General features: G+C 36.2%; 1 protein-coding gene across 4 annotated transcripts in view; it reads right to left on the bottom strand.

Annotated features, from left to right (window-relative positions):
* TENM1 (teneurin transmembrane protein 1) overlaps window positions 1-15,818 on the bottom strand; it is a 541,361-nt gene that overhangs the window by 165,460 nt on the left and 360,083 nt on the right. For 3 of the 4 annotated variants that reach the window (XM_028122679.1, XM_028122680.1, XM_028122681.1), the window contains exons 12-14: window positions 10,926-11,111; window positions 9,309-9,332; window positions 7,230-7,376 (exon numbers count right to left, since the gene is read on the bottom strand). In XM_028122679.1, coding sequence (XP_027978480.1) covers window positions 7,230-7,376; window positions 9,309-9,332; window positions 10,926-11,111 — 357 coding nt within the window. The remainder of the gene's footprint in view (window positions 1-7,229; window positions 7,377-9,308; window positions 9,333-10,925; window positions 11,112-15,818) is intronic. The other variant, XM_088028927.1, reaches the window with a different exon arrangement.

Here is a 15,818-nt window from a genome sequence, read left to right as displayed (position 1 = left end):
TCATTTTGTGAACTCTGCTTGGTTAGGTTGTCAGATAGGTAGGGTCCTGTGTGGCTCTAAATAGACACTAATGCTACAGTAAATCTTTATTCATTGAATTTCACAAATTCACAATTTGTTATCATTTGGACAGGGGCTGGATGGAAGCTTAACCTTTTCAGCATCTAGAGAATAGAGGGGCTGCCAAGCAAATTAATAGTGAAAAAGAAATTGAAGGGCTGATCATTCCAAAGACTCAGTTAAACAAAATCTTCTCAGGCATTTTAGAAACCCATAAAAATGGGCTAATTATAAATCACTCATACATTTTTACTAATGCAGGCCCCTTACCAGGCACTCCCATTAGCTTAGTTGTTGCTCTTACATGCATGGAAGGTAACAGGACTGTATTTCCTTGGGAAATAGTCTATAACTCATTTGATTTTTCATCTATCCAGGCTGACTTTCACCCCAGCATTTTGCTATATTAGTAAGAAGAAAAAGGGAGAGGCTCAAGTGCACTCAGGATTTGACCTGCTCAAATCACTGTTATTGCTATCACCTCATACAATTGACTTCTTCTGGGTCAGGAAAGTAAATTGTTTATATGCCACTAATGTTCATGTCCTCTGGTCCCCGGCTGCCATCAATGGCTTCTCAAATCACTCAGAGTAGAAGCCTGTGTCCTGGCAATGACTTGACTTCCCCACAGTCTGGCTTTTCACTGTCTCTCTCTCTCACCTCTCTGACCTTACCTCCTATTATCCTGTAATCCCCTTCCCCATTATTCCTATGCCTGGAATGTTCTTTACTCCAATATCAACATGGCTCATCCCTCACTTCCTTTAAGTCCAAAAGCCACCTTTTCAGGGAGGCTTTCTCTGACCACCTTATTTAAACCTGCACCCCTGTCCCACACTCGTATCCTTTTCCCCGCTTTAAAAAAAATTTCTCCATCACACTTAGCGTCTTCTATCATACTATTTCTTTTCAAATTTTGGTTTATTGACTGCCTCTCATGATTAGAATGTAAGCTCCATGGAAGCAAGGATGTAGTCTTTTTTTGTTCATTGCTATTTCTGCATTAGAACAGCGCCGGGCTCAAAGTTAGCCTATGTATTGAATGAATAAATGGATGTCCTAAAAGTCCTATTTCTATGACATTTGTAAATTTACCTAGAGATTAATAAATGTTCAACTAATGCATCAAGCAAACATAAGTTATAAACAGATTCTTCATTGATACCACACTTTTATTGCCCTCTTTAAATTGCTATATCTCAAACACTAGCTCATTCATTTTCACCACAGCAAGGTAGGCAGATGTCAAGTATGACTAGCCTTTGTTGATAGATAATGTGACAGATCTAGTCATAGAGTGCTTAGGTGAGTTACAGAGTGTAGATTTTCCAATTTTGTACCTGGAAGATTTTGTATCTGGCATCATTTGGCACTTTAAACGCTCATAACTAAGTGATGATCCTTTAATAAATGGGTTGTTTGGAAACGAGGGGGCTATGGTCAGAAAAGAATAATTAGGACTATGCTTTGTGATGCTAGGTCTTTGCCCCAGCCAAATCTTAAAAGTAAACATGGAGAGGGTGTCTGGCCCTTAAACAGAGCAAATGTTACCAATTCATTGCTCCTTCTATTTAATTTTCCTATTTATTAAACACTGCAGCATACTGGTGACATTCAAAACATGAGGCTTATTGATCCATGAGCTTATGTGTTCATAATTCACCCATGGTGCTGATTTCTAGATCTAGAAACACTATATCATAAAACAGGCTTGCAAATAGCTATTGTTCTTAATGAATGGTGACTTGTTATGAAGAATGATTCCTGGAAGATCATTCTCTTTTAGGCAATTAACTTATTGATTTTACCAATGAATATAAATATAGACCACTGGAAGAGTTTGTATAAGAGAAGCTTGGAAAGCATGTGAGAAATACTTAAAAGGTCAGGGGAAAAAGGGTTGCTTTGATTAAACACTCTTATTCCACATCTTTTTAACCTCCTTGACAATCATTCCACAGTATCAGAAACCACTTGCCTTCCTCTATAACTAGAGTGAATAAAATGTAATCTTTGTTTGATAACTTATCACACTGTTCTGTATGATCTGGCTAATGCCTACCTTCATATTCTCATTTACGAATCTCTCCTTGGGTCGTATTCCAGCCACAATGACTTGCCTTTCACTTCCTAGAAGAGCCTAGTGCACTTCCACTGCAGGGCCTTTGTACATGCTGTTTCCTTGGCCTGGAGCATTCTGCTCCTGACTCAGGTGAGGCCTCCCTTACCATGTAGACTTGGCTAGATCCCCCTATACATGTTTATAGCATTCTAAAAATTTTTACAGCACTCTTTACAGTTGTAAATATGTAGTTGTTTATGTCGTTTCTTATTTAATATCTGTCTCCCTTCCTATACCATAAGTTCCATGAAGGCAGACACTTGTCTTGTCATTTGCTCCCTAAAGCCAAGCACAATACTTGGCACAAAGTAGTAATAAATGAATGGAAAATTGGGTACACTCCATATGAAATGTCTGGCTGAAAGATGCACACTTGGGGTCAAACCTTCAGATCAGCACCATCCAATAAAATTTCTTCCCGATGATGGGAATTGCTCTAGATCTGTGCTAATAAGTAGTCACTAGGCTCATGTGGCTATTGAGCCCTTGAGATGTGCCTTGTGCAGCTGAGAAACTGAATTTTTATTTTACTTATTTTATTTTGTTTTTTAATCAGAGAAAGAGAGTGAGTACAAGCAGGGAGAGTGCCAGGCAGAGGCAGAAGCAGGCTCCCCACTGAGCAAGGAGCCTGATGCGGGACTCGATCCCAGGACCCTAGGATCATGACCTGAGCCGAAGGCAGACACTTAACCGGCTGAGGCACCCAGGCATCCCAAGAAACAGAATTTTTAAAGATTTATTTTAGAGAGAGAGAGGGAGGGAGGGAGAGAGAGAAAGCGAGCGAGTGTGGGGGGAGGGGCAGAGGGAGAGGGAGAGAGGATCTCAAGCAGACTCCCCACTGAGCACTGAACTGGACGTGGGGCTTGATCTCATGACCCTGAGATCATGACTTGAGCTGAAACCAAGAGTTGGACACTTAACTGACTGAGCCACTCAGGCGCCCCAAGAAACAGATTTTTAAATGTTATTTAAGTTAAATTGAAATAGTCACGTGATTAGTAGCCACCATATCAGTGCAGATTTTGATATCTCCAAATGTTTAGATGTTGGATGGCCTATAAACTTAGCTGAACAAGAGAAAGAATTTTGAAATTTTTATGAAGTCCTATTTATCATTATTTTTCCTATTGTGGTTTCTTTCCTTGCTTTTATGTCTAAGAAGTCCTTTCCTGTCTTGAGATCTGTCACCTATATTTTCTTCTAACTGTGTTTGAGGTTTTCTTACCTTTAACTCATTAATCAGCTGGAGTGTTTTTATTTATCTTATTTTTTTGGAATATGCTAGAAATTGAAAACCTAAGGTTTTTTTTTCTTAGTAGTTGTCTCAGCACCATTTATTTCATAATGCTTCTTTTCCCTACTGATAATCCACTAAATTTTTATTTGTACTGGTGTGTGTGACAGAGCTTTTATTCGCTTGTTCTGATCTGTCTGTTCTTCCATTGGTACCACTTTGTTTTAATTATCATAGCTTTAAAATATTCTTTAATGTCTGATAGTTTGAGCTTGTTCTATTTGTTTTAGCTATTCTGATTCAGCTGGTGTAATGTCTAAACTTTTTTTCTCCTGTCAATTCATATGTGCATGTAACATAGGTGATCACATTTTCTAAACCCCAAATCGGTACACACGATTAACACATGAAACTGTGGTCATCATTCACATTAATATTAAGTCTCCTCCTCCAAGCACAGGGTTGTGCACATGGTAGGTGCTTTTGGACTAAAAGGAAATGAGGTCGAGGCATTTGATAAGTTCATAATTTCTATGGTAATGAGTTCTTATATACACAATGCTTAAGATAGCTTTCCTTGTTTTGCATGTTAAGAAAAAATCCAAAGGTTATTTGTTCTCTGTTCTGTTCTTACTGTTCAAGGAGCTTTTAGGTAGTTCCTAGACCAGCTGTGTCACCCACATATTCAATACAGCCCAATTAGCTACTAAGAGTCACAATGCATTGAATCAGAGTGTAACTAAAGTCAAAGCTGCAGGAAACAGCAGCTATACTAATGAGTATTCAAAGCTGATTAGAATGCAAAAAAATCCAGCCATTCTTTAAGGATCAGCTATAATATGGAGCAATCAGGTAGCAGCTACTTGAAGCAATTGCTTGAAAGTGATTTTTTTTGATTGGGAAGATTTCCTAAGGATTACATTTTAAAAATGAGGGCCATTTTTCCCCCCAAAAGGTTCAATTGGCGCTGATTTAATTAAAGCACACACGCACACACACACACACACGCACAAACAAGTATGCAAATATTAATCATTAGTCATATTCAACTAAATGAATCCAGTCATTCTGGATAGCTGGAAAGCTGAAACCACCAAATGAAGGACATTTAATGTATTCTTAGGGATAATATTTAAACAGCATAGGAATCAAATTATTGTCCAAAACCTCAGTCATGGGGCTTTCAGAGGTTATTTAATCCATCTTTCCATCTCAGGGTAGAACCAGATGTATATTTATCATCAATATCATTTTAATACTACTAAAGGAAAAAATGGTAATTGGAAGTCTCCAGGAGGCTTCCCCTGCTACTCCCTAAAGAAACAATCATAAAAATACAGTGAACTCAAATCAGGGTTGTTGATTTTTGAATTCCACATAGATACACAGTTTTAAAGGAATGTTCAGAGGTCAATACATATTTAGCAAAATCTTCTATACCTTTTGTGTCTCTATATACCACAGATATTAAGAATTGATAATCCATTAATTCATTAATATTTAATTGATCCATTCATTAAACATTTTTGGCTGCCTCAAGGTGACCTTGAGGCCATAAAAATGCTTGATAATTAAATATTCAATTATTTTTATCAAGTTGTACTTTATTAAGGCAGGAAACTTATTTTGGCTTAACCCTGAGTTAGAAATTATAATCATAGAGGTTGTTAAAGTATTTTCTGAGCATAAACCTTTTACTCAATATATCAACTGAGAAATCTCTATTATGACCTCAAATCCTTTTTGGAATGAGGCAGACCACTAAGGTTTATACCCTGGTTTTATCATTTCTTTGTTATATGATCTTGAGCAACTCATTTAACTTCTCTGTGCCTTGGCTTCCTAATTTGTGAAGTAGTATATTAATAGTAGTTCCTGCCTCATGGGGATTAAATGAAATAATTCACATAAAGGACTCAGCACTGTGCCTTGTACATAGTAAATCCTAAATACAAGTATGCTAATCTTACTAGTGATTATATTATATTACATTATATCAGAGATTTCATGGGAAAGTAAAGTGAAGATGAATCTTGAAGGGCCATAAGAGTCCAGGAAATAATTGATCAGTGCACCATTTAATTGAAAATCTCACTCTGGCTTCCCAAATAAAAAAATTTTTCAATTTTTTTTCTCATTCAACATTATTTATTTTTATTATTTTCTTAAATATATTTTTTAAATTTAAATTCAATTAAAAATTAACATATAATGTATTAGTTGTTTCAGAGGTATAGGCCTGTGATTCATCAGTCTTATATCACACCCAGTGCTCATTACATCACATGCCCTCCTTAATGCCCATTACCCAGTTACCCCATCTCTCCACCCCTTTCCCCTCCAGCAACTGTCAGTTTGTTTCCTATGATTAAGAGTCTCTTATGGTTTGTCCCCCTCTCTGGTTTAGTCTTATTTTTTTCCTCTCTTCCCCAAAACTTTTCAATTTAGATAGGTAGTAAACAGTCTCTTCCAAAAATGGGCTGTTATCCTATGTCTACTGTATGTGTATGTGTTCTATGCATGTGAAGGGGAAGAGGGGGACAGTTTATCATCTTTTAAGGAGTTCACATGAACTGTCTCATTTCATATTTACAATAACCCTATGAGAGAGTTAATATTATTATCAATCCCACTTCAGAAATAAGGAAATTGAAACACAGAGATATCAAGAACCTTTTCCCAAATCATACAGCAGCCAGTAAGTACATAGCAGCCAGAAAGTTTAACTTCAAAGCCCTGTGCACCGAATCACAAAGTTGCTTCCACTTAAAGTTCATAAAGTCTTGTCACTTTTGAGGTAAACTGCTGGCCAGAACCAGTAAAGGGGGAAACTCTTACATCCAGCAATCAAACTAGGATTGCTACCTTATTGATTTAAGCCTCATGTTTGGATTCAAATGACAAAGTGTATAATTGTCTAAGCAGATATAGAAACCAGAGGAATCAAATTTAATGACCTACTTCATCTTAAGCTAATATACAAGATTAGAAAGAAAACTTTTTTATTAACTTCATGTTTCCTTGAGTCAAAAGAAAGAAGAAAGGGAGGATTTGTTGTTTTAGGTTCATTCAGAGGTGATCTGAGCTGTTTTGAGGCCTGATTGAACAATATATTAGACACTTTGGTTTGTTTGACTAAAAAAGGAGTGGTTAGGTTACCCTGAGGCCTTGGAGCCAATATGGCTTTTGAAAACATCATGGGCAACTCTTGAATTAAATATAAAAATTCTACTGTGAATTGTCTTGATGCTGTGTCCTTTGAACGATACAAAGCATTACTAAAAGGTAGAGACACAAAAGGTTGCTCTAAAATAAGAATGAAGAAAATGATTTCACAGTGTGTATAGTGTAAGCATCTGACAGTTTGAACAGGGGTACATGTATATAATAAATGGTATAATAAATGCCACAGATACGGGAGGCAGAGAGGTTGTAATCGTTAAGAAAACAGACTCTGATGTCATATAGACCTGAACTGGAACCAGGGTTCTATGACTCTCTAGTTGTGTGACCTTGGAAAAGTCACATACTATCCCCACTCCAAGCATTAGCTTTTCCATCTAGAAGTAGGAAAAGTAGTGCCCATACCTCATGGTATTGTGAGAATTAAATGAGATATAATAATGCATGCAGAATTTGTAATATTGTCTGATGGTAGTAAATATTCAATAAACCATGATTTAAAAAGTAGTATGGCCTTATATAGCTCAATATCGCTTATACGAAGGGTTCCCAATTTTCACTCTTGGCCAAATTGGTCATCACTGTGCTGGGCTATTCCTTTCTCATACTGACATTTTGTAAATAACTCACCTCCATCATTGTCCAAGTTATCTCCACAAAGCATTTCCATGACAACATTGCAGCCTGTCCCACTCCAACCCACCTGACACACACAGTGCCAACCATTTTGATCCAGGGTACATCTCCCATTTCCAAAGCAGAGCCCCGGGCAGCCATCTGTAAAGACAGCAGAGAATAACAATCATGGAGACATCAGAATGGGATTGGCCAACAATGATGTATCTACCTATAGGAAAGCATCTAATCGCTTGGGCTCCCCTCAGATGAGGTGTTGAATAAATGGAAAAGGAACCTGCTTGCTTACAAGACCTTCCCAGGGAACTTGTTATCCCTAACTCGGCTGTGCTTTTCCTTAGAGAGCCAATTAAGCATTATTAATGCTAGCCCCGATTCCCAACCTCTGGTGTAGGTAAGATGAAAACTACGATGGGGACAAAAAAATGTTTTTTTGTTTCTTTTTGAAAAAATGAATCTTCTCAGCTCAATCAAAACTGGATGGATGATATTGTATCTAGTTGTGGCCAATAAGCTGGGAAAGGACAGCAGTTTCTATGAAAAGAAACTTCCCCTAACTACTTCCAGTTTGTACTGATTTTTCCCTTGTGAGTCACTGTTTCAGGACTTCAGTATGTTGGTACACAGTTCAGACCATGCCATTAAAAATTTGTCCATATAAATGACTTAGAAATGTGCTGCAGTTGCTTTATGTTTATTTGGCTTTTTTTCTTTAAGATTATCATTGATCAGAGGGCTAAGGATTAAATTTTTTATTTATCTGGTATCTCGCATAGAAGCTAGCATAATAATATTAAGCCTGTAGTAGGTGCTCAACAAATGTTAATGGAATTAATGCGTGCCAAATTGAGACTTTCAGAATTCTAGAGAATGACTGGATAGAGTCAAGAGGAAATTGTTGTGCTTAAATGACTTCTACCCATTGATAAACCGCAAACACTAACAATGGTGTCTATTTAGACTTTTAATTTCTCTGGGCTGCCCTACTCTTTCTACTAATAGTTCAGAGTTAGGCCATTCCAAAGGGCATCTGTGTATGTGCCAAGTGTTCAGTGGACAGATGAACAGGGATGGCAATAATAGCATATAGCTTCTGGAATTTTCCCAGTAGCAGCACAAGACCAGATCTGCATTTTACTGGAGAGAATTCAATCAATATTTTTTTTTCATTTGCTGTCTTTGAAAGAAAATCCCAGAAGTATAAAGAGCAAAATAATTTTTCAAAAATCTGTAGACATAATCCAATGTTCCTTCCAAATGGTTTTCTAAGTAACTATCAACAGACCAGGCGAAGAAACAACTTTAAAATAAAATGACAGATGGCTGTTAGAAAATATGAAGACTCTCTCTCATTATATATATTATATGTAAATATATATATATATTCCTCAAGAAGTGGTACAGGATGAATATATATATAGGTTTAAGAAAGAATTTATCTAGCTCCATTCATCTAGTTCCATTATCATAGATATACAACGGATACAGAGAAATCAGGGATAACTTGGAACATAGTCAACCTTCTGAGGTTGAGGTAAAGAAGGCACCAGGATATCTGACAGAAAAACCCTTATTGTCTCTATCAAAGGCAGACCCTTGGGGGGATGCACGATGGGTTACTTATAAGGGAAGAAATCTTCTGCCCTTGAAAGGATACTGCACATGGACTTAGAGCCATATTGTTATGTTAAAGAAAATGTTCAGCTGTCTATCCAAACCTAGTTCATTTAATAATTACCTGCCTCTGTTATACATACAGACACATGCACACACACACACACACACACAATTCCATAGAAAGACAAAGAAAAACAGTTCTTAAAACTGCTTGTCAATCCATTATATACTATGGCAAAAAAAATGACTCTTTGATGCTGGAAAAACAAATTATTTTTTAGTCAGACCATTTATTATCATGAACCTGACAATATCACACTTAAGGAAGCCTGCTGGAAGTAAAAACACAAACCCAAAACACACACACACACACACCCCACCCACCCTTCCTTTCCCACATGCGTATTTTCCATTTACAATATTTTTCTGTTATAAAATGAGTGAGAAGAATCTTACCTCGGACAGCATCTAAGTAGTGAGCTAAAAGAAGGGGAAAAGAGTGATTGAATGAATTTCTGGGAGACCACAGTTATCCAACATGTACTAATGGTCTACCATCTGTTGCCTGGGAGGAGAACAGCAAACTGTGAGCTGCCAAAATGCCGGCAGCTCACAAGTTGGTACATGGGCCTGTGTAGTTCAGGAATAATATTTTCTGTGGGAAAGATATTAATGGCTTTTGTGCAAGAAACTCTATTAGGTTTCCTAAAAAAGTGTCATATTTCATTAAAAGTATAAGAACTGCGTTTTTACATTTCAGTAATAACTTTCGTGAAAGAGCACTCGCTTGAACTTCTTACTAGTAATATCTTTAGAAGGGAGTTCTGGAGTAACCAACTCCCATAATCATCACAATATTTAAATCCTCTTATGTGAAGGCAATAAACTTACTGTAGTGCGGGAATGTAATTACAGCCACTGCATCGGAGTCTCACCCCTCACCACCTTTTTAATGAATCTTAAGTATTTTCCACAGTCACAGAACAAGACTTACCGTACCTTTAGTAGAGTAGTAATGCAGTTTATTAAGATTTTATGTTATATATGTTATATATAGTATACATTACTTTGGCAGGTCCTGACTGTTATAACAAAATACTTTTACCTAAAAATGAGAGCGGTCGTACAGTCTGGTGGGGGGAAAAAAAGCCCACAAACAATGAATTGGGTATCCAGAGGCCCACACTTGCCTTTGTTCTGCATGGGATGTCTGTGTGCTCATGGAATGCCACAGAAACACTCTGTGACCTGCTTTCCTTAGCTGAACAATGAGATTTGTACTTGTCCATCTATACATGAAGGAGGCCTTTGTGGCAGATACATGTATGTGTCAAGGACTTGGATTTTTTTTTTTTCAGAAGAATAAAAGTATTTTAAAATTGAAACTCTAGTTATTATTACTGTTTTTTATAGTGTGAAGACCACATGATAGATTTATTACATAGGCTTTCTCATACCCACAGATGGTTCTCCCAGGCAGCATCCTCAAAATTAGTGAAAGTCGTGACAAGGGGTGGGAGAGGGTAGATGCCTCAGTTACGAACTCTCTATACTACCCGATAAACAATTCAACACAGATGTTCTATTGATGGTAGGTCAGGAGTGCCTTCCTCATATACATTAAAGACAGCTCCTAATGATATCGAATGGCCTCTGTTAAAGTAGTCCCGTTTAATGAAATTGCCTCTAAGTGCTTTCAAGTGAAACAACCTATACTTTTCAAAAGGAAAAATGGGCAGTGAATGTTATGTTCACAACAAAAGCACTTCTCTTATTAACTAATGACACTTTATTCCAATGTATCATCTTTCATTTGGGTAACTCAATGCACCAGAAAACAGAAAATATAAGGAATACTGAAGTAATGAGCAAAGAAATGACACAAGAAAGAAGATACTATCAACAAAAGAGGAATACTGCCAGTTAACCAAACTTTCAAACTTATGGCTAACCCTTCGCCCTTTTCTCTCCTCCAACCTCAGATTCTATGAAAAGCCTGGTGATTGATCACTAACATGCTTTTCCTTCTTCAATTAATCCAATGTACTTTGTTCAAAGTATGGCGGTACTTACCAATTGTGCAGTGGTCGCCCTCCCATCCAGGGCTACACTCACATTTTCCATCTTTGCACTGGCCATGCTCGGCACAGTGAGAATGACAGGAGCGTTCTTCACATGTTGGTCCTACCCAGCCTTCTTCACACTGGCAAATTCCTTTTGAGCAGACTCCATGGCTACCACACTCCATGGTACAGAGCTCTGTGGGAAATTCAAAGAAGATATATTTACATATTTTATTAAAACCAGAGTCTATTCTTTCCAAAAGACATTAGAATTACCAAAAATCCCACTCTATATTTATATTTTAAATATATAAACCAAATGTCACAAAGACCTCTAGCGTTTCAGTGAATTTGCAAGGAACTCTATAAAAAAGATAGTTAAGTCTCTAAGTATAAAATAAACCTTAAGTCAAATTGATTTTGAAAAGTCCATAAAATGATAATGGCATTCAAGGCTTAGAAATGAAGTCAGTGCCAAACAAATGTCAAGTGAGTTTCACTAAAAGTTCATTAAGATCACAAATAATGTTATAAGGATTTTATGATGCTGTAAGCAATCATTGGGGAAAACACACACACATAGTAAAATGGTGCTCTAACTTCATTCAGGAAGAGAGGTTCTACAATTGGAAAGATAGCTTTCTAATAAAATTTATAATATGCAAAAGGTAAAGCTGCCAATTATGGTAATCAACTGGTTTCCCTGAACATACAAACAATATCTGCATTTGCTCTAAGCATTTAAAATGAATCCTGGTTGATTAAAATACAGTCTTATCTTGAAATGTCATTCATTATTTGGCCAATATAATCAAGTTGTATACTGGCTCTGCCGAGGTTCTCTCCTCTGTCCCCTTGACTTTTTGTTGAGACATGCTGAATATTAATAAGGTTATGACAGTAGAGAAGCTAAAGTAAAAGTTTGGCAAACCTTTTTCTTGACTGAATACCCTTGCTGGAGGAAGAAATGGGGGATAAAAGCCTATAGAAAGAACACAAAAGGAATAATGCAATAGGTTTTGGGTACAATTGGCCATATACTCTTGAAAGAAACAGAGTGTTCTGGAGCCAAGTCATCTATGTTTCATAATCTCAAATTTTGAAACTGGTTTTATATATTTAGAAGTATTGACATGTGATGATATCAGTATTACCCTGTATTACCTGTAACAAGGCTCTTTCTATGTAACAAAAGTTTCTACTGTACAGATAGCAGAGTTATTTTTCAGTGGGTGAGAATATTCTTCTGATAAAGCCATGGGTATAGATTTTATTACTATCTAAATCAATTTGTTCACTAATTCATTCACAAGTATTCTCTGTGGGTCAAGGTATGATAGAAAGAACAGTGGATATGAAATAAGGATTCCTCTGCATAAAAGCTGTGTACCTTTAGGAAAATTACTAACATGCTCTCTTAATTTCTGCTTGTGTAACTACACAACGGAAGTAATAATACTTATATCTCACAGGATCACTGGACAGATCTGAGACATGTTTTGGAGGTAGAACCAATAGGAGTTCCTCAAGACTGGATATGAAGGAAGGGGAAAAATGAGAGTTTTGGCTTAAACAAGTGGGTGGATACTGCTGCCATTAATGAAATGGGAAAGGCTAAGGGAAGAATAAGGGTAGAAGATCAAACATTAACCTTGAGATAATGTGTAGACAGCCAAATGAATTTAACAGGCCAGGGCTGGAGATGCAAAATTGGCAATCATTAGCACATAGGTGGTATTTAAAGGCATGAGGCTAGATGATATCCCTAAGGAGAGAGGATAGACAACCCTTGGAATAAGCCCTGAGGTATCCCATTATTTAAAGACGAGGTATTAAAAACAGGAAGCATTGGGGTGCCTGACTGGCTCAGTCAGAAGAGCATGTGACTCTTAATCTCAGAGTCCTGAGTTTGAGCCTCACGTTCAGTGTAGAGATTACTTAAAAAAACAAAACAAAACAAAACAAAACTAAAAAAGGAGGAACCATCAAAAGGAGACTGGGAAGGAGAGGCAGTGAGTGATAGGAGGAAATCCAGGAGATTGTGGTCTAACTAACACCAGAAGAAGACCCTTTTTCAAGAAGAAGAGAGTAGCTAGCAGTATAACATTACTGAGAGGTCAAGTGAGATTTGGGCGGAGAAGTGTCCATTGAATTTATCAATACAGAAATTGTTGGTGGCTTTAGCAATAGCTGTATTGATAAGGTAGCAGTTGTAAAGTCAGATTTGAATGGGCAGAAGAGTGAATGGAAAACTGTGTGTGGGGTCAACAGATTGTAAGAAAAGTATAGAACCAAGAAAATACAAAAAAGGGGGGCTTTGCCTAATAAATGGTAGTTCAAGTAGGTTGATCTTGAAATAACACCTACTCTCTATATCTTGGTTCTGAATCTATAATTGATAATCTGGATTTCTAATTTCTGTTCTTGTCATGAATCTGAGGTTATAATTATGCTCCCTTAATAGCCTTCCCCAAGGCTGAACTGAAAGGGCCTTTCTAAGATCAGAGAGCTAAACGGGTCAAAGTCAATCAAGTCAGAGCTAACAGAAACAATCAGAGGCAAATTTTTGTGTATATTGCTTTATACAACTATAAAATTTAGGCACAGAAAAATATTTCCATCATTCTGGTGATTTCCTGAAAAGTAACAGGACTAGATGAACAGTATCAGCAAAATGGCAGACTAGCCTATCCTTAAAGCACCCCAATATAAACCTTAGAACTGTTGAATATAATGTAATAATTTTTAAAATTGCATGTCTTGGCTCACAAGAAACAGAATTATCAAATGCCAGAAGCAAAGATGATGCTAACAGCCAAAGAAATAAGCATATAAGTCAACCTTCTGGCAGCTCTGAGTGGTTATCATACCCAGTAATGACTAGGGGCTTGGGTATCTATGTCCACAGAGGAAAAAGGGATGAGATTTTTGGCCCATTAAGATAGGGAGTTAGACTGAAATCCCTGCAGAAAGTAAGGACCCTTGAAGGGATGCAGTCTTAGTGAGATGGGGACTAATAAACTCTATCCACTAGCCCAGAGAGATGGCAAGGAAGCATTAACTATAATGATAATAATAATATCATTAATAGTAATAAATCTGGGAGTTAGAAAACAATATTAAACAAAATACTACCTAATAATAATATGTGCAATAGAGTGTCCTGAATGAAATATTTCTAAAACTTTTCAGGAGTTAAGTAAGATATTGTGTCAAATATGCATATAAAAATTTAAAGGTGGAATTGTTTCTAGTAATTGTGACCTCAGTAATTTTTACTATTCTGTCCTGATGGAAACTGGAAAATTTAGACAAAATATATTTAAAAATTGTTGGACATTACTGGAGTTCACCAAAGAGTAAAGAGTTACTGGGCCACATTCTAAGAGAAAAAGAAAACCCAGAGAGTTGATTTTTGACATTTATGGATGCTTTGCCTCTAACAGCCAGCTAGAAGACTCAGAAGCTGGGTAGAGCTTTTGTCAGTCTCACGGGTGCTGAAAGAAAAATATTTGACTACATAATAGCTAAGAAATGTCTAATACTGAAGAAAATATCAAGCCAAATATATGAAGCAAAATTGAAGGAACAAAAGAGAAAAAGACAAATTTACAACATAGAGACTTTATGCCCCCCTTTCTCATTAACTGATGATAGAACAAGCAGACAACAAATCAGAAAGGATATGAAATACTTGAGTAACATGATTATCAAATTTGATCTAATTGACACATATAGAGAACTATAATAAATAATACAAAATGCACATAATTTTCAAGTTCACATGGAACATTTACAAATATTGACCATATGCTGGGCTATAAAGCAAGTCTCAATGTATCTCAAGTATTGAAATTATTTATAGCATGTTGTCTGCTTACTGTGGACTTAAACTTGAAATACAAAGATAAACAAAAGGTAACTATAAAATCCATATAAGTTTGGAAGTTACAAAATCTACCTCTAAAAAGCTATGGGACAAAAAGAAAATCATCATGGAAAGTAGAAAATACTTTAAATGAATAAAAATACAGTGAACGTATCAAAACTGGTATAACTAAATCCATGTATATAGGAAAACTTATAAGGTATAAAGGAAAACCAGCTAAAAACAATGACACATGCATCCATTCCAAGAAATTAGAAAAAAGAAAAGCAAAGTAAACTCAAAAAGGGTAGAAGAAAGAAAATAATAATTATAAAAGCTGAAATTAATTAAATAGGAACAAACATACGATAGAAAGAATCAAGAAAGCCAATGCTTGACAATTTGCATAGCCCAATAAAACTGATAAACTTCTGATGGGAACTGATGAAGAAGAAAATACAGAATATCCAAATAACTAATATCTTTAATGAAAAAGATGACATTGCTATTGAATGTACATACATAAAACATCATAAAAGAACATTACAAACAACTTTTTGTCAATACATTTGAAAATTTCAACGAAATGGACAAATTCCTAGTAAACACAATTTACAATAATGAACACATACACATAAAAGGAAACTGAATGGTTTCTATAAAGAACCTAAATCCACAAATGAAAAATATTCCCAAAAAGAAAATCAGTCTTAGACGACTTCACTTGTAAATATGCCAAACTTTTAAGGAAGAAAAACCACATCCTGAATAATCTTTTTCAAAGAATAGAAAAAGAGGAAACACCACAGTGTGAGTTATGAGGCCAGCATAACCTTGATATAAAATCCTGACAAGAATATTATAGGAAAAAATACAGGTCAATTTCACTCATGAATATGAATGCAAAAATCTTAAACAAAACATAAACAACAAATCTACCATTACATAACATGAAATAATGTAATGACCAATTTGTGCTTATTCTAGGAATACATGATTATGTTTATATCTGAAAATCAATCAATGTAATTCATC

The sequence above is a fragment of the Eumetopias jubatus genome, unplaced genomic scaffold, assembly GCF_037043125.1.
Source record: "Eumetopias jubatus isolate StellerSeaLion01/CBP00866 unplaced genomic scaffold, mEumJub1_p1.0 scaffold_11, whole genome shotgun sequence".
NCBI classification, from domain to species: domain Eukaryota; kingdom Metazoa; phylum Chordata; class Mammalia; order Carnivora; family Otariidae; genus Eumetopias; species Eumetopias jubatus.
Note: the sequence above shows the minus strand (reverse complement) of the source record. Positions and strands in the feature narration are given on the sequence as shown.